Below are 19,890 nucleotides of genomic sequence, written 5' to 3'. Positions count from 1 at the left end.
GGGGAAGTCTACCATTTCCACTCATGCTTTTGGACAGTTTTCACTGCACACCAAGTCCCGTTTACATCCCATTCTCACGTCTGTAAGGTCTTAAGGAATCCTGAATTTTATTTTCAGATTCTTATGGGTCTGTCTTTGTATAGCTTTTCAAGGTTGGGGGGGGGATTCAGGAATTCTCGTCTGCTTTCCACTATGTCCATTTCCCTTGTTTTTTTTTATTTGGTGAGTAAATCATAGGTTTTAGAGTAATTTCCCCCTCTAATATTTTTTTCATGTCTTGGATTTGAGTTTTACTTGTAAATATTTTTTTATGAAATAAAAAACTGCTGCACAAGTTTTTGTTGTGAAATTCATGTGTAAGACTTTTGCTTTGATGGAACACAAACTTTTCACATTTTTTTAGTTTCTTGATGCACTTACAATTTACTTCATTTTATTTTGTTTTTGTGAACAATTTTCTCTGAAAGATAATTTTGGAATAAAAAGATTATAAGATTGAAGGCAAATTTAACATATTTCATTATACAAATATTTTTTACATCAAATTGTACATTGTAGGGGTAATCAATTAAAAAGCTGCATCACTCTGTCCACTCAGAAAACCAGCATAATCCAGGAAAGAACACTAATCAGGAGATCAACAGCACCCCAGGAGTCCAACACCACCCACAAAGATCAACACTACCCTCAGGACTCCAAGACCTAGGACTCTTACACTAAGCTGTAGTTAAAAATGCAATTTTTAAAAAAATATCGGATTTTGGATTTCCAACATTTCGGCATGAGCATCATTGAAGAGACATAATTTGTCGAAGTGCACATCTGGTGCATTTGAGAATTAGATCTTATTTTGGAATGTTTTCATGTATTGAACTATTCCTTGACCACATGTGAGAATACAAAACTTTTGTAAAATGTTCAGGTTTTGTACCTAATCTCAGCGAGATTCGTAGGGACTAAAGATTTTGGTCTGGTGTCCCAACAAATCTCAGAACAGTGTAACACCAACTGATTCGGGTTTTCTTGATCCAACTTCGACCACTTGTATCAATCAATACGGGCTGAAATCAATTAGCTGCCTGCTTCAACTTTTTCCTTTGGACATCCTTTTAAGTCTCTATCACTACAAAACTTTCGTTTCTTACCTTTAAAAGGTCTAAATCCAATAAAATATAAAGTTGTTGATTTTTCATAGGTATATCCTATTCGTTTAAACCTCCGATGCTGAAGAGTTCCAGCAATAGTCTGCTTCAAATACTTCGTACTTCTGCTATTTCCTATAGAAATAAACCATAGTTCGAAGTATTTGAAGCAGACTATTGCTGGAACTCTTCAGCATCGGAGGTTTAAACGAATAGGATATACCTATGAATTTTACAACATTTTATGAAAAATCAACAACTTTATATTTTATTGGATTTAAACGAAACGTTTTGTAGTGATAAAGACTTTAGTCCCTACGAATCTCACTGAGATTAGTTTTGTACCATGATTAATTTATAAAATATATTTTTGTGCAATTCATTGTATAAACTGATCTATTGATAGAAGTTAATGAAATGTTTAAAATATAGATTCTATTTATATATGTTTTCCTTTATATAATTATGAAGGCATCTTAGTTGATAAAACAATTAAAACTTTAAATAAGCAATGACACCCCCCCCCCCCCCAAAAAAAAACAACATTGGATTAATCTTTTTTCCATATCTAATCAACATTGATTTTCAACATTGAATCAACGTTAAGATTTCAACGTTGAACTCAATTTTTCAAAATCTTACATAAACTAAACTTTGACTTATATAATCATCGTTGACGCAGTCTTTTTTTCAATGTTATATGAATGCTGGGTTGTCAATCAGAAACCCCAGCATATTTTTGAGATCAACTTCAGAGTACTTGTGTGTACTTCAGAATGTTCTTAACAAATACTTTTGCAAATGACCAGTGACAATTTAAGTAAACTTACGAGTTCCAGTTTTATTGAAAAAGCAGCTGTCAATGACGTCAAAAAGCCTGAACTTAAATTTGTCCTGAGGAATGGTTGTATAAAGAGTTGAAAAGTCATAAGTTTTAATATTACTGGTTTTAGTAATTTTTTGTGATTTTAAATTTTCTAAACTTTCCTTGGAATTTTTAAGTATCCACATCTGATTTACACCACTTTTCGAATATATTGTTGCACAGTGCTCCAGAAGTTTCTCCTTCACTGCTGTTAATATTTTAGTAAAAAGAAAAGAAAGAGGCTTGGTAGAACAATTACTTTAACCCGCTATGTATCTCTGTTTGTAAGGATATTTACGAAGTTCGGAATCCAGTATAAATATGGTAATTCAAAATCATGTTGGTTGTTGGGAATATTAAAAATATTCAAAACTGACATTTGATTTTGAAGAATTTCCTCCTTAGAAAGGGAGCTATGGGTGTAAGTTGGATTGCCACTTGTAGAATTAAATCCCAGTTCTTCTAAAATACAATTAGAATAATGAGCCTTACAAACAAAGACAATGTTGTTACCTGCTTTGTCAGCTGGGACCAGTACATACTGATCGTGTATTTTTGATGTGTATTTTTCAGCCAGCGACAATTTGTACCAATGGACAACAATATGTGCAATGAGAATAGGCGTATATTGCCGACAGCAATATATACAGGAGGACAATATGTACCGGGCGACAATATATCACAAACCTTACTTTTTGTGTCTGCGCCATAATCAAAATCTTTTTATTCATATACAAGTATTAAGAAGAATTTTTACAGAAGTAATTAATTACCTTATCTAACTTAACTTATAATCGATAAGGGACTCGTATTTATATGTAAATATTTCATTGATAAATATGTACAATAAATGTATTGAAACACTAGAGAGATTAGAAAAAAAGTGAACTATATTGACTTACTTAAATCCCCTTATTTAGCTAAGACTTCGCTTTGTTAGTTTATTTCATGGTTTTTTAACATTTGCGTTATTTTCCGTATTTATTGTGCTTAAGACGTTCCTAAGCAGGAGTTTGCCACTGGTATCACTTCGCCTTATTCCCACTTAAGACCCTACCTAATTTAAACTCTTAACAAGCTTTTTGAGCACTAGATGATAATTTCATATATATGTTTATTTATGTATCCATATTATCCACTTGAAGATTAAACTGTCAATCCCTAAAGAGTTGTTCAAATTCCCATTTTTTAAATTCATTTTTAGAAGGTTTAATTTTTTTTCAAAATCATTAATAAATGATTGCTCTAGCAATTCTTTGTCCTTGTTCCTTTTAAATAAATCTACATTCTGTAAAAAGAAAAACATTAATTTTAGGGCAACCCTACGACATGACCTATTTTCTAATACGTCTTTAATGAAAACTTTGTTTACCATGTTTACTTCTGTCTATGTACCGTGTATGCTCTAGTTCTCGAGGTACACGACAAACTTATCGAAAAATTTAAGATACTGAGCACATATTGACCAAAATTAAGTTCAAATAAATTCTTTACGGAGTGCATCAATTCAATCCAACAATAGTCTTAATAAAATTACTGTAAAATATATTTAGTTGACTGTGAACACACAGTGACACACATATATACATATTTTCTCTCTATTTCTCATTGACACAATATATAAAATGAAACAAAAGGGTCAATCTAGCTAATTTTTTTTTTATAATTATTGCAAAAATAAATTCATTAAGATTATTTTTGTCGTTCACAGTAAAAAAATATATATACAGCACTTAATTTTTCAAGGTTGGACAATTAATAATTAAAAAATAGGTGAAATTCCTTCAGAATATAAATAATCAATGCATTTTATCAATTGACCTTTTATTTCTTATCTACAGGAAGACTTTCCGAAATTATAAACAATTTGTTTTCTTTTATATGTAAATTACGTACATGTAGTAAATGTAAATGTGAATGAATTGACAAAATATTGACAAAAAGTCAAATGAATTAGACATATATTGTGTGTATGTTTGTGTTGCGTGTGCAACTTTGTATTTAATGCAAAATTTCCAGTAAATAACGAAATAGCACTTCTGTAAGGATGACGAAATTTGTTTTGATTAAATCCTGATGAAAATCTGGAAAATTCGTTAGTGAAACCGATACATTAACCAACAAACAATGTAATCCATGAACTTCAATTAGCCCTCATAAATTACTTTTACGAAAAATTAGTTTTTTTGTTTCTTTTTTTCAAATAGAATTGCTCAATTAATGACTATTGGGTCCTGTACATGTTCTTTAAAGGATCTATATTTTAAATCATATTGTAAAGAGATTCATTTAAAAATAGCTAGATATAGAAAATTGTGCCTAATATGTAGAAATGGTCAATGTATATCCTTTATTAGCTATAAGAAGCTTTAAAAAGATTTAGTAATATTTTTAAATACTGTTTCATGATTAGTTCTGAGCTAAAAAAAAATACATGTATCCTCAACGTAAGAAGTTGAAAAGTGATGCATATTGTTAATATTGTCCGTAACATAATGATTAAATCATGCAGATATTTAATGTCAAATAGGAATGTGAGTTTTTTTGTTTGACATTATCATTTTAGCTGTGTGCATTAAAATGTGCATAACACATTTATTCTAGTGTCTGTAAAGTCATGATGATATACGTGTACGATGAATGAAAAGCATTAGCAACATTTTTAATTTACATGTATGTTATTGAAAGTTATCCGGGGATTTTGAATGAAATTTCCACTTTAAATTTCCAGTTTTAAGTCGCAGTTGGAAAAAGTACAAATTCTAGATATCTGGTCAACAAATGATTCTAATTTTTTTGACATGCAAATTTTGGCATTGTCGGGATTTTGATCACGTGCGCCTATGGGGTTATTGTCAACATAGGTACTATATAAACTCAAGGTAGATACTGAAATGTTTGTCTACAACTCAGAGATAAAACAAAGTAAGGTATATATGTGTTTTCTTTAAACAGCTGAATTGATAAGGATGTTATGTTTTCTTTTCAAAATAATCCAAATGTATTTATATGTGATTAAGTCAATTTAAATTACAATTATTATTTTACAATGATAATTAGAATTATCTTGATATAGTATTAATATTTTTGTGGATTGGGGATATATAGTACATGTATCTATACTCAGTATTTGATATAATCTTTCTTTAAAAAAAATAGTAATACGCCAAACCACAATGAACCTGAATTCATTGTTTATTAATGTTCAAATGACATATATATATATATATATATATATATATATATATATATATATATATATATATATATATATATATATATATATATATATATATATATATATATATATATATATATATATATATATATATATATATATATATATATATATATATCATAAAGCAAAATTTTAATCTCTAAATTCTTTTAAAGATTCCTTCTTAAGATAAAATATATTCTGAAAAAATAGCGAAGGTTAAAAATGATGGTATTTGAAAAAAAAGTTCCTATTCAGTATACTAAAAATTATTTTTCGTTTAATTGCCCTAAAAACATTAGGGTCATCAATTGAATTACTTTTTTTCTAAGAAATAGTTCCACTTTATTACAATTTTAAAATTACAATTGTATAATTATATTTCGCATTACTAGTGTATGACCCTTAATTTTTCAGAGCATTGCCTTAATTTTGAAATTCATTTTTTTAATTTACAGATGAAGGCTTTCCTTGTTATTTTTCTGACAGTGTTTATAATCGGTAAGTTTGTCAAAGAATTGATTATACAAATGAAAGATACACTTAAAATCGATCACGAAGTTATAAAACGTATCAGGTAATCACAAAAATTACCTCGTAGAATGCTGAACTTTCTATGCATAAAGAAAAGATTTATACTAAATAAACGTTCATGAAATTCAGTTCAACATTTTATGCCTTTCTTTATTCATTTATAAAACTATCGTAATATGCAGCATTTTAAGGTAAGTCGGATAGATGTCATCATCGATGCAAGTGTGGTCCTATTAAACTGCATAATATAGAGGTTATAATTACTTGGGAATTGGATTCGCCTGTTTCAAATACTTTTGATCGTTTATTTTTAAAATTGCTTTGTAATGCAATATGCGAATAAACCCTGATAGTCTGAATATCTAGATCATTAGTCATGAAAGTTCGGTCTGGGCAGGGGTAACAATAACTAAAATAATGAGTAAGTTACTCAAGCTATATGAGCATATGATGGGTTGAGGCATTTGAGCTTTCGAAATCACAAAGGGTGGTAAAACGTTCCAACCCAAGTTATATTTATATAATTCCTTATAATTAAAGAACTAAGTTCATTTAATGTATAAAATGGCCCTGTTCAAATACCAGTTAAACTGATTAACATCCTGTTTCCCATTTCAAACATTGGGAAAACAGGCTTTTTGAAATTGCAAGTTTTGGAATTTTTCAGAAAAAAAGTATATTTGAGTTCCTTCAGCAAAGAGCACATGAGCATTTTTGAGCACACCCCTCGATCCAAAAAAATAAAGCATGCTTTATCATTTTTAGTAACAATTTTTTTTTTCAATATATGAAATATGGAGATAACGAACAGTTTTCAAGCTCATAGTCCATTTAAACAATACAAATCGGGAACAGAGTAAACACGGACATCCGAACACATCAGAGGCAGGATCAAGTGCCATAATTGCACATTTTGGATCAGAGGTATTGCTCTATTTGAAACGTTGACGAAGCAGATCAAATTATTGCCTATTTTGAAGTTATTTTTAGGATATAGGAAAAAATATCTATATTCTCGATGTCATAATACATTGACTAGCGTAAAAAAAAAATGGTAATTTTCAGTAGAAATGTTTTCATCAAGGATCCAAAAATTACTTAATGCATTATCAGCTAAAACTGAGCAGTTTTGATTTTTCAGATATTCTCGATATTCACAGGGCTAAAATAGGGTCTTAAGAGAAGTTTCCTCATTTCTACCATTAAGTGAAGAAAATGATACAATATATACTTTTTAAAAATGGAACTGAGATTTACAAAATTTAAATATAAGGAAAAGAGGATTGATTAATATATTTTGACGTAGGCAACATATATTATTTAATATAAACTATTTTGTATTCAATCAAATAGTGCATTACAACCAGAATAAATTTTTGTGGGATGTACCAGCTCCAAACGTTATAGATCAGATAAAAAAAAAACATAAGCAAGTCTACTAATATGCAACTCTAAATGCATAATTTTAACATTAAAATGACAATAATTCCACACATTTTTCCAAATCATAACATCTTGTCAACATTAAGAAATACAAAAAAAAAAAAAAATAATAATAATTTACTTTTACTCTTAATCTTCATTTGGTTAAACGTACAAATGTACATGTATATATACATGTGGAGTTATAAGCAAGCATTCGACTACTTATTTTGCAATAGTTCAAATGCAAGAGATAAACTTGATATGTTTCAATTACATTATGCTGTTATTATAACCTTTTAATTTTTTGTTTGTTTGTAGACACATCCAGTGGGGATAGTCGTTTTCGTATCTTTGATTATAGCAGCCGCGTGCGTTCGTGGGAGCAAGCACGTGCTGCATGCCGCAGACTCGGTCGAGGCTGGGACTTGGTGAAAATTAATAATAGAAGGGAGGATAATATTGTCAAAACATTTCTGAGGGAGGAGTGTAGTAAGAAACTTTATTTTGGTTTATGGAACCGAATGAAAAAAAATTGTCTGATTCAGAAAACTTCTGTAGTTGTTCTACATTTGTTATTGCATGGTTATGAAATGATTATTTTCGATGTATTTTGGTCTGTAAACATAACCCGACCCCCGTGAAAATACAAAAGCGAATTTTATTGCTAAAAAAATATTTATGTGCTTTAAAAGAATTATTGGAATATGAAAACTTTTGAAAATTGACCTGGCGTTGGGCGTAGGAACAATATATGTACTTAAGTTCGCAGTCTTTTAACGGCAAAGGACTCTTCTCAGCTGCAGTCTAAGGAAAGGTAGGGTGTGGTGGGGGAGGGGCTCTCCTTCTCCCACTGCGTACTATTGATCTTTTTATACCCTGTATCTGTTTGTGTTTCAGTTACTTTGACTATGCTTCAAAATGATACATCTCCTAATGTTTTCAAAGTAACAAATGATTCATCATATTCCATAAATTTTGCTTTCTTGGCACCATCCACAGTGATTAATTTTTAAATAAAAATTTGGAGGGAAAAAACTAAAATCAACTTTTTGTTAAAAACTAGTACAAATAAATTACATTAAATACTTCATGAAACCAAAGATTGATTGATTGATTGTTATTGTTTAACGCCGAGTCGGCAATATTTCAGCCATATTTCGGCGAAGAAACCAAAGAAAATGTCATCAATAAATTTCAATCTTGAATATATTTCTTTTGAAACAGGTAATTACGGCGATGGTTGGTTTATTGGCGGAAAATCTACAAATGGCAGATGGAGGTGGGCAGATAACTCTAGGATGATCTATAACAATTTTCCTCGACCCAGTTCTCCTGCTTTTGGTTTGGGCCGCCCACAGTCAACCGTGGTTAATTATGCTGTTATTTTCAAAAGTGATTTTCTGTGGGGATACGTGGCTCCCCGTCCGCCACCAAGAATGGGATACATTTGTGAAAAACAATGTCGTTGAGCAATTGCCGATATTGTTGGGGATGTTAGTTTTATTCAATAACCATGCATATAAAATGCATATAATTTCAAACTTTAAATCGTTATTGTTTTTTTTTTTTTATTTTGTGCAAATCTTCATACATATATCTCATTTATATTCTTGAATGTTTAGAATAAAAGTGGCATCTTTTTTCATTATTACATTTGTAAGTTTATAATTTGCCCAGGAGATGGAGAGGACTAAAATACTATCCTACCGTACATAAAGTTTGCACTTTCTGACTAAATCAAATGTCACTAATCTTTTCTTTCGGAATAAAAATCAAGAGGCCCAAGGACCTTTACGGTCACCTGAGTATAATACAACAATTAAGAGGATCCAAACAGAATAAAACAAATTGATAGAAGAAGCTTTGTTGCCCAAAATCAAGAGAAATAGGATGATCAGGATCAACAAATTAGTTAGTCTAGTATTCAATAACAACTCATAAAGTAAGTTTTAATCTTCCCCCATTGATCACCACCATGCAGACTATCAACAAACTATTAGTGTTTCTGTACTATTTTTAACCCCACATCATAACCTCTAAGAAGAGCCTTCCTTGAACTTTGAAGAACATTTAATAAGATAAGTTATCTTTGTCTCGCTTTATTCATCTATTATTTACCTGATCATTAAAACAAGAAAGTACTTTTTGTAATATACAATAAAAATTCTTTTATTCTCTTATACAATTAACCTTTCAAATACATTATTTACAGTAATTAATTAGCAAACGTAAATGTAAAGCTAAATAAATTATTTCAGTAGAATACAAATTAGAAGAGTCCTGGCCAGCATCAGAACATTTGACCAAATGGTCAAGACGTTCAAAAATCTGGTAAAAATACCCTTGCTTATTAAAACTCTTACTCTATTTGCCTCCGATATGCCCAGGAGCAGAGAAGATTTCCAAAGAAATAATGCATTTTCACTACAGCTTCAATACAGGTCTACCCTAACACCAAAACCCATGACCCAGGGTCAGGAAATTCACAAATTTGGTAGTACCCACGTCATGAGAGTTATGCACTTAGTTGAAGGTTTTCAAAGAATTAACAAATTTTCACTATACTATCAATAAAGCCCCCCCCCCCCAACATGAAACATCAGAACCCATGACCCTGGGACCACAAGCTTTAAAACAAGCACCCTTGTTCATCACATCATAACTATGCACTTTGTTTATCTGCTCAACACCAAGGAGCAGACAGGATTATTTAATAGAAGTAATGCATTTTCACTTTATTATCAAATGAGTTCCACCATTACATCAGGACATCTGGGCCAGGGGCCATGAAACTCATAACTCTGGAAGAAGCACTCTTGCTTATCATAACTAAACATTTATTTATTTATTTTTTTGCTTTATAACCAGTAACAAAAAAATATTTTCAAAGAAATTATGAATTTCACTATATAAGTAATAGAGCCCCCCTTTTCACAAGAACTGCCGACCCTGGGGCCATGAATTTCACAATTTTGTAGAGTGTTCCTTGCTTATCATACACTGTGCACTTACTAGTTTGTTTTATTATCACCCATGAGCAAAGAAGAAGATTTTCAATGAATTGATGCATTTTCACTATATAATCAATAGAGCCCCGGCCTAACACTAGAACCCCTGACACAGGGGCCATGAATTTCACAATTTCGAAGGAGGCAACCTATCTCATTATCTTCTCAATCGTCAACTTTCCTTATTTATGTAGTAATATTCCGCTATCACCTGCGTATGGTGTTTTTGTCTCCCAGTTCATTCGATACTCAAGAGAATGCTCTGAGTACAATCAATTTTTAAACCGAGGCAGGCTACTCACACATAAGTTGATGTTGCAGGAATTTCAACAACCTCATTTTAAGTCAGCATTCCGTAAATTCTATGTTAGTAATAATGACCTAATTAGCAAATATAATCTATCACTGGCTGGTTTTTTGGTTGACTTGTTTCATAAAAATTGTTAGGCCGTTGTTTTTCTACTAAATTTTACCATGGAATGTTCCGTCTACTTGATCAATATATAGGAGTCACAGCTGGTAAGATCGGTCAACAAGGGATGCTCACTCCTCCTAGGCACTTGATCCCAAATTCTGAATTTCCAGAGGTCCGTGTTTATCTATTGTTCACATATTTGTATTGTTTGTAGTTTTTGTTTTTTATGAAATCGATTATTATTCGTTATCTTCATCCTTTTTCATCGTATAAGATTAATGTATGACCCTACCTAAATCAAAATAGTAGGAAGCTTTATGAGCACTAGAGGATGAATTCATATTTACGTTTATTATATGTATCCATATAGTCCACTTGAAGATGAAATAATTATAAAGTATCAATCCCTAAAGAGCTTCTCAAATTCCCATTTTTTATTTTTTTTTCATGGCTTATTTTTCCATATTCCTTGATAAATAACTGTCCTAGCAATTCTTTGTCATTGCTCCTGATGAATAAATCTCCATTCTGTATTAAAAAACATTCATTTCAGGGCGACCCAACGACATGACCTATTTTCTAATATGTCTTTTGATAATGAATATTAATGAAAACTTTGTTTACCTCTGTCTGTGTAGCGTGTATGCTCTAATTCCTGAGATACGTGACAAACTTATTAGAAGTTTTGAACACATTTTGAACAAAATTAATTTCGAGTGAATTCTGCATCAATGACTGCATCAATTCAATCTAGCAATATTCTTATTAAAATTATTGATATACAATATATTATATGAAAAGGAAAGGGTCAATATCAGTATTTTTTTTTATTATCATTTACAAGACTTGCAAAAAAAATTAATAAAATCTGTTTTTGTCGTTTTCAATTAAAAAAATAAATAGGAACCACTTAATTGTTCGAAAATAAATAATTAAACAATAGAGAGAATTCCTACATAACATAGAATATAACGCTTTTAAAGTTTTTTTTTATCATTTGACCTTTCATTCCTTATTTACGGGAGGACTTTCCGAAAAAATAAAGAATTTCTTTTCGTTTTAATGCAAATTATGTGAATGTATAATTGTAAATGATAAAAGAAATATGCAAATTTGAAAATAGATTCATCCCTCCCTTAACATGCAAAGAAAATATAAATAAAGTGGGAAGATATATGGTTTACGTATTTATAATGAATTTTTTTCCCAAATTATTTTTATTGAACGAAATGAACATATTTCATTGAAAAAAATGTCAAATGGATTATAGAAATGCATTGGATATTAGACACGTAGTTAAGTGGTTGAAGCTTTAAAGAGATTGAGGTATATCTAAAATACTTTACGGTTCATGAAAAGTCTTTAACGCATAAATACATTATTTTTGTCCATAAGTACATGTTTCTACAAGAAAGTAGCCTAATAACTCAATTAGACAAATATTTATAGTCAAAACAGGAATGGGAACTTTTTTTATTTGACATTATCCTTTTCGCTGTGTAAAGTTACATGTACATACATATAACACATTCATTCTAGTATGTGCTAAGTCATGATAAGATTCAATGAATGAAAAGCATTAGCAATATCTTTAATTTACAGGTTACAAGTTATCCAGGGATTTTGAATAAAATTTCCAGTTTTTATCTTTATTTCTAAGTCGCAGTTGGTAAAAGTACAAATTTTACATAATTGGTCAACAAATGATTGTTAGGCTTTTTGAAATCCAAATTTTGTCATGGTCAGGATTTTCGATCACGTGGGCATATGGGATTGTTGTCAACAAAGGTCCTATATAAACTCGAGGAAGAAATTGAAATGCTTGTATACAATTACTCAGAGATAAAACAAAGTAAGTTGTATATGTCTCTTCTTTTAACATCTGCCATTTGTTTTTTTGCATGAAAATAATAATTACATGTATTTTCACTTTTACAACTGAGAGATTGTAGTACTGTTCTCGAAAGGGAAATGATAAGGGTGTTATTTTTTCTCTTTGCAAAAAATTCCAATATGTAAGCATACGTGATTAAGTCAATTTGAATTACATTTTTTATTTAACATTAGTAGCAAAAATATAATTGATAATTTTGTATAATTTTTTCATGCATTAAGGGTATAGAGTATCGTATCTATACTCAATACATTTATGTATTTAATCTTTCTTTTAAAAGAATTAATAATACGCTTAAATAAAACCACAAGAAATCTGAATTTATTGTTTATTAATGTTCAAATGACATATTTTACATTTTAAGTGATGATTTAAATATCTGGAGGCACTTCAAATTATGTATAATTATATTAATCTTTTTATTTTATTTAAGTTGATGATCTTCATAAATCTAAATTTTTATTTCTAAATCCTTTTCATATATTTGGAAAAAATAACAAAGGTTAAAGAAGGTGATATTTTTAAAAAAGTTTCAATTCAGTATAATTATTTTTCGTTTAATTGCTCTAAATTTTTTACGGATACTCAATTGCATTGTATTTCGTTTTATCCAGAAGTACGAGGGGTGATCAGAAAGTTTGCGAACTAATTGAATTACATTTATAAAAGAAATAAAATTAGATTTATGTGTGTATCATTTTTTAAAGAAGTCCCTTCCAATTTTAATGCATCTGCCATCATTCTGTCCATGCGCGAAACAAGTTGTCAAGGCGATCACGTGACATGCTCTCTACCGTTCTGTTCACAACAGATTTTTTCTAAGTATTATATTTATTACCACGCAGGTTATTTTTTATAACAAAATAGTCCATTTGTCACAAATGGCCAAATCTTGACAAAAGGTTGGGTGGATAAGGATATCTTTTACTAGGGTGAGCATTGTGACCATCATAACCCGACTCCTCTGTCTTGGATGCGTCGTTTTTATAAATGTTAATTAAGTATGGGCACGTTTTCTTTATCATATCTAATATGTTTAAAATCTTAAGTAAATGATATTTTAGGGATTTAATTATTATTTTATTGTTAAGATATTCAACTATTTTTCTAACTGTAACTTGGTGATCCTTCGTAACAAATTGCTCAACTAAAGACATATCTCTTTCCCTGCATACTTTCACTGAGCACAAGAACAAACACCATTTTCAACCATCCCCCTTTCTTCACTTAAACAATCAATCCAATTTATGATTGAATTCCTTGCAAGTCCCTTGTCTTCATAAACCATTTACAAATTATTATATCCCACTGCAAAGGAATTTCCAAGATTTACGTTAAACTTTACAGCCGTTCCTTGCTCGAATAAGATCGAGTCACCCATTTTTCGCCACAAGTAAATTACATATTGACGTCATTTTCACATTGTGACGTCATAAACATGAACCAAAACATTACGTAACATCTTCTATTTATAGAATGTTTTCACTATTTGTGTGCCAATTTCATTCTGATCTGAGTTGTGGTTTTGTAAATATAGAGATAGTTCGCGAACTTTTTGATCACCCCTCGTAGTCCCACTTTAGTAAAATTCTATCTCGGAATACAAGTATATTACCCGAAATTTTTCAGAGCATTGCCTTCTGAAATTTAAAATGCCTATTTTTCTTTTTAATTGACAGATGAAAGCTTTCCTCGTAGTTTTGCTGACTTTGTTTGTAATCGGTAAGTTTCAAAATCGATAAAAAAAATCTAAAACATATTAAGAAATCACATAAATAAAATACCTCGTAGGATGGTTAATGTTTCTTTATTCATTTACAAAGCTTTCGTGATGTCTTAGAATATCTTAGAATAAGACGGTTAGATTTCATTATCCATGTAAGTGTGGTCCAATTAGACAACGTTTATTTTTAAAATTGCAACATGCCAATAAACCCTGTAAGTTCGGTGGGGGTAGGGATATCAATAACTTAACTAATGACTTGAACAAGGAGCATATCCCGGGTTGAGGCAATTTAAGCTTTCGAAACCGCAAAGGGTGGTCAAACTGTTCAAACTCAAGTTATATTTATATAATTTGGGTAACAAATTCCATATAATTAAAGAACTAATTTCATTTTATGCATATAACGGCCCTGTTCAAATAGCAATCAACTGACTAAAACCCTATTTCCCATTTCAAAAATTGAAAAACAGGCTTTTTGAAATTGCAATGTTTTTAGATTTTTCAGAAAAATTTATATTTGAGTTCCTTCAGCAAAGAATGAAAATATGAACACACCCCTCGATCCAAAAACTAAAGCATGCTTTATAATTTTTTCAATAATTTTATATGAAATGTGGAGAGAACGAACAGTAGTCAAGCTCATAGTTCATTCAAACAATACACATCAGGAGCAGAGCAAACACTGACCTTCATAATTGCACATTTTGGATCAGAGGTATTGCTTTATTTGAAATGTTGACAGAACAGATCGAATTATTGCCTATTTTTGAAGTTATTTTTAGGATATAGGAAAAATGACTCAATTCACGACGTCATAATGCATTTATTTACTGCATTATCAACTAAAACTGAGCAGTTTTGATTTTTCAGATATTCACAGGACTAAAAGGGGGTCCTAAGAGAAGCTTCCTCATTTCTACAATTAAGTGAAGAAAATAAGACAATATATATTTTTTTTAAAATAATGGAAATGAGATTTACAAAGTTTAAATATATGCAAAAGATAATTGATTCATATATTTTGACGTAGGCAATATATATTATTTTATATAAACTATTTTTTATCCAATCAAATAGAACATTACAACCAGAATAGAATTATTTTAGGATGTACCAGCCCCAAAAGTTATAGATCAGATAAAAAATCTTAAGTCTTAAGCAAGTCTTATAATGTTCATCTCTAAATGCATAATTCTAACATTAAACTGACAATCATTTCTCAAACCATTTTTACAAATCATTTCATCTTGTCAACATCAAAAGATAATAAAGTTAAAGTTTAAATTACTGTTACTCTTTATCTTAATTTGGTTAAACGTACCAAAGTGTATTATATATGCAAAGTTACAAGCAAGCATTCGACTACGTATTTTGCAATAGTTTAAATGCACGAGTTAAACTAGACATGTTTCAATTAGTTTTATGCTCTAACCTTTCTTTTTTTTTTGTAGACACTACCATTGGGGCTAGTCGATTTCGTATCTTTGATTATAGCAGTCGCGTGCGTTCTTGGGAGCAAGCACGTGCTGCATGCCGGAGACTCGGTCGAGGCTGGGACTTGGTGAAAATCAATAACAGAAGGGAGGATAATATTGTCAAAACATTTCTGAGGGAGGAGTGTAGTAAGAGTCTTTATTTGATTTATGGAATCGAATGAGACAAATATGTCTGATGAATGTAGTAAAGTTTGCAATTGTTCATCATTTGAAATTGGTCGTAGAGGAGAGGGCTTATATAGGCACTACCTGCAGCCAAATCCATTTGTGTTTTATTACATAATAAAATATGTTAGAAAAAGGTTTTATCGGTCATAAAATGATCATTTTCAATGTATTTTATTGTAAAAACGTTACCCAACTCACCCTCTCCCATAAAATTACAATAGGTTAGATGTGAATTTAATTGGTAAATAGCAAATTGTAATACCTGTAAAAAGGAACTTTTGTTTCACGGGGAACGTTTTAAAAATATTTGCCGTTCTCCATTAATTTCTATGGTGAAAATCGCGAGCTCTGCCAAAAATACAGAGTATAAAGTTAATTTAATACGTAATTAAAATATCATGGTGATTCAATTAAATTTGTAATGAATTAAAGAAATAATCGGAAAATGAAAGCTTTTGAAAATTAACCTGGAGGTAGGCGGCGAAACAATAATCACCCTGCGCAGTTTTTTGAGGACAAAGTATTCTTCTCGGCTGCAGGCTAAGAAAAGTAGGGGTGTGGCTCTCCTTATCCCACCGCCTATATCTACTATTGACCTTTTCATACACTGAGTCCATGTTTCCTTGAGGCTATGTTTCAAATTTATGCGTATCGTGGTATTTTCAAAGAAACTAAAAATTCATAATGTTCGTGAAATTTTTTTTTCTCTTTTTGTTAATATCTAAAGTGATGATTTTTGAAATGTAAATTTGCAAAGAGACCTTAAATAACTGTTTTGTAAAAATAGCTCAAATTAATTGCATTAAATACATGTAGGTAATGAAATGAAAGAAAATTTTATCAATAAGTTTCAATTGTGAATATATTTTTTAAACAGGTAATTATGGTGATGGTTGGTTTATTGGCGGAAAATCTACAAACGGCAGATGGAGATGGGCAGATAACTCGAGGATGATATATAATAATTTTCCTCGACCTCTGCCTAGAATCAGTTCTGCTGGTCTTCTTCGGGGCGTTCCACAGTCGACCGTCGTTAACTATGCTGTTATTTTCAAAAGTGATTTTCAGTGGGGATATGTGGCTCCCCGTCCGTCACCGAGAATGGGGTACATCTGTGAAAGACAATGTCGTTCGCCGCTTTTGGGAATTGCCAATCTTGGGGTGGGAATGGTTCGTAATAAATAACTATGAAATAAATACATGCAATTTAAACTTGAAATCTTCGTTGTTGAATTTTTTTTACTCTTGTACCTTTTTTCCACATATTATTCACATCGTATTCTAAAATTTTTATTCAATTTTATCTTAAACTCATTTGATGAAGAGACAAAATATTACGAGGGCTCTTCCTAAGTCCTTTGGTTATTATTATTATTTTTATCATTATTTGCGTAGAAGATGGGTAGGAATACAATTTATCCATTCATTCATATATTTTCATTTTCCGACTCACTCCAATATCACTAAACTTTACTTTCTCGAAAACCAAAAAAAAAGAAAAAAGAAAAAAGAAAAAAACCAATCCAAAACATGGTACAAACAGCAGATTCTATATATTTAAGACAAAAGATTACTTGCTGCAAACAATGGCTTCATATATGAAACACAATTAATGTTTATTGATATAACTTTCCTTTTTAATTTTTACAACTGAACAATACATGTAAACGTAATTAATGTTAGTTATTTCAGATCCCAGAAGATAGATACATGTACCTTGAATTCTAGTATTTGGAAAGAGAGTATCATCCCATTTGACTAAATTGGTTTATGTAATCATTTTCATTTTAAGGTTAGAATATTTATTTATTGAGTGAAATAAATAATGAAATGAGGGAATATTAAAGAAAATAATGAAAACGTACGAGAGATTTTAGTCGATTGCGTTCATTTTTGATACAGATTGTCATTTACTGCCAATCACAAAATGCATTTTTGAACCTATAAATGCCATGAATCTCCATATTTTTCGGGCCTTTTAGGTCACCTGAGTCACTCAGTTGACCTATTGCTATCTGTTTTCGACCGTCGTCGTCCGTCGTGTGTTAACATTTGAACATTTTCAGCTTCTTCCCTAAAACCACTGAACCAATTTCAGCCAATTTTAACATATTGAATTATGGGTGAAAGGGAACATAATTTTTGAATTACATGGGCTCTGCCCCCTTGGGTCTGAGGGAGAGGGATGGGGCTAAAACCATCAAAATAAGCGCTATCTTTAAAAATCTTCTTAATTCTTTACTATTGGACATCAAGCAGTCAAACTGTTGGCATGGTTGTAATAAGCACTCAGCCCTCTACCAAAATTGTGAAAATTCAAGACCCAAGGTCAGGGATTCTAGAGTTAGGGTGGGGCTCTGTTGATCATATAGTGAAAATGCATAAATTCTTTTAAAATCTTCTTCTCTCTCCCTGTATGTAAAGCAGCTAAAATAGGTGCATGATTACGATGATCAAGGGCACCTCTTCCAAAATTGTGAAATTTGTGGCCCCAGGGTGAGGGGTTCTGCAGGAAGGGGGTTCTATTGATTATATAGTGAAAGTGCATTATTTCTTTGAAAATCTTCTCTGCTCAGCCGTCATGGTAGCTCAGTCGGTAGAGCGTTCGCTCCGTGATTGGAATCTCGCAGTGAATTCGAATCACGGCCGCGACTGATCTAAGTCGATAAAAAAAGGTAGGAACTATTCCACCGCCGGCGCTCGGCACTTTGAAGTGAAAGTTGCGGGTCCCTTAGATGAGACCTTAAAAACCGAGGCCCCGGGTCACGGCAGGCGTTTGCACGATAAAGATCCCTCACTGCTCTTTTAAAATCTTCTCTCTCCCTGTATGTAAAGCAGCTAAAATAGGTGCATGATGAGTGCCGAGTAAAGGTCTAAATTTGAAGCCCTTCACCGTTATATGGTGACGTCTTTCTATGAGTGAAAAATTCTCGAACGGGACGTAAAAACAACATACAATCAATCAATCAATCAATCTTGTCTGCTCCTAGGTAATTATCAGATAGAACAAGTATATAGTTATTATGAGCAAGGGCACCTCTTCCAAAATTGTGAATATCTTGGCCCCTGGGTTAGGGGTTCTGATGTTAGGGTGGGGCTCTGTTGAATCAACAATTCGTGAAAGTATGTAATGAAGTCCAAGCGTCATATCTAACTTCCAACACATAATAATTAAAATTCAAGAAATCAATAAGGACAATTCTTACACATTCTAAGCATATTCGTGAAAATGTAAGATTTTTTGTCCATCTGAGATGTCAATATTCATCAACCCGACGGGCGAGGTGAATATCATCGTATTGACCGAGAAAAAAGAGGAATTGTTCTACTACATGTATATGATTTATGATAACAAGATACAAACTTAGCTTGTTAAGTGAACCATGATATCCGCATGTGAGTTAAGGCTAGGTATTCATTTGGCGTTTTTATGCAAATAAGCTAATAAAAGGTATATTTATTATTCAGAGAAAGTGTTGGTTTATTTTCTTACGCATATTAATACCCACGCTATGTTATAGCTAGTACACATTATGACGTAATATTATGACGTCACTGATCTTTCCTACTGGAAGTAATAAAATACATCAACAAAACAGCTTCGGCGCAAGGGATTACCCTATTTATTTTTACATAAAAATTGTATAATGATAAGAAGAATATTCTATAGATTAATAAAACTGCTGCACAAATCCTAGGCATTTTCTCATTTTATCGGAATTTGGAAGAGACAAAAATTTAAAAAGTTGCTATGCATATAAATACACACGACTGTTGAAGGCCGGTAACACGGTTGAAATATTCCAAAAAGTGTTTCAAGTGTTTTATATATATATATATATATATATATATATATATATATATATATATATATATATATATATATATATATATATATATATATATATATATATATATATATATATATATATATATAAACTTCAGTAATATGGATTTTGAACTTTATCACGTGTTACTGGACACATGCTGCTTCTTCCTA

The 19,890-nt window shown here is 31.1% G+C and overlaps 2 protein-coding genes across 2 annotated transcripts; both read left to right on the top strand.

The window, feature by feature from the left end:
• Positions 1-7,497: 7,497 nt before the first annotated feature.
• On the top strand, positions 7,498-8,690 carry LOC133188525 (dromaiocalcin-2-like; the record flags this gene model as incomplete). Its single annotated transcript, XM_061323994.1, has 2 exons — positions 7,498-7,672; positions 8,408-8,690. Coding segments are annotated over 2 exons (420 nt in total), but the record flags the coding sequence as incomplete, so codon positions are not given.
• Positions 8,691-14,179: 5,489 nt separating this feature from the next.
• Positions 14,180-17,109, top strand: LOC133188514 (uncharacterized). The gene is made up of 3 exons (XM_061323982.1): positions 14,180-14,222; positions 15,678-15,848; positions 16,768-17,109. The coding sequence occupies exons 1-3, from the start codon at positions 14,180-14,182 to the stop codon at positions 17,073-17,075; spliced, it is 522 nt and encodes a 173-aa protein (XP_061179966.1). The 3' UTR covers positions 17,076-17,109.
• The last annotated feature ends 2,781 nt before the right edge of the window (positions 17,110-19,890 follow it).

Source organism: Saccostrea echinata, unplaced genomic scaffold (genome assembly GCF_033153115.1).
Source record: "Saccostrea echinata isolate AGI-Se365-2 ecotype Australia unplaced genomic scaffold, CSIRO_AGI_Sech_v1 ptg000016l, whole genome shotgun sequence".
Taxonomy (NCBI): domain Eukaryota; kingdom Metazoa; phylum Mollusca; class Bivalvia; order Ostreida; family Ostreidae; genus Saccostrea; species Saccostrea echinata.
Note: the sequence above shows the minus strand (reverse complement) of the source record. Positions and strands in the feature narration are given on the sequence as shown.

What these genes read in the sequence shown, in the direction of transcription:
- LOC133188514 (XM_061323982.1), top strand. Translation starts at nt 14,180, where the DNA reads ATGAAAGCTTTCCTCGTAGTTTTGCTGACTTTGTTTGTAATCG. An exon ending in GCTGACTTTGTTTGTAATCG is followed by an intron (nt 14,223 to 15,677) that starts GTAAGTTTCAAA and finishes TTTTTTTTGTAG; the next exon opens with ACACTACCATTGGGGCTAGT. An exon ending in ATTTCTGAGGGAGGAGTGTA is followed by an intron (nt 15,849 to 16,767) that starts GTAAGAGTCTTT and finishes TTTTTTAAACAG; the next exon opens with GTAATTATGGTGATGGTTGG.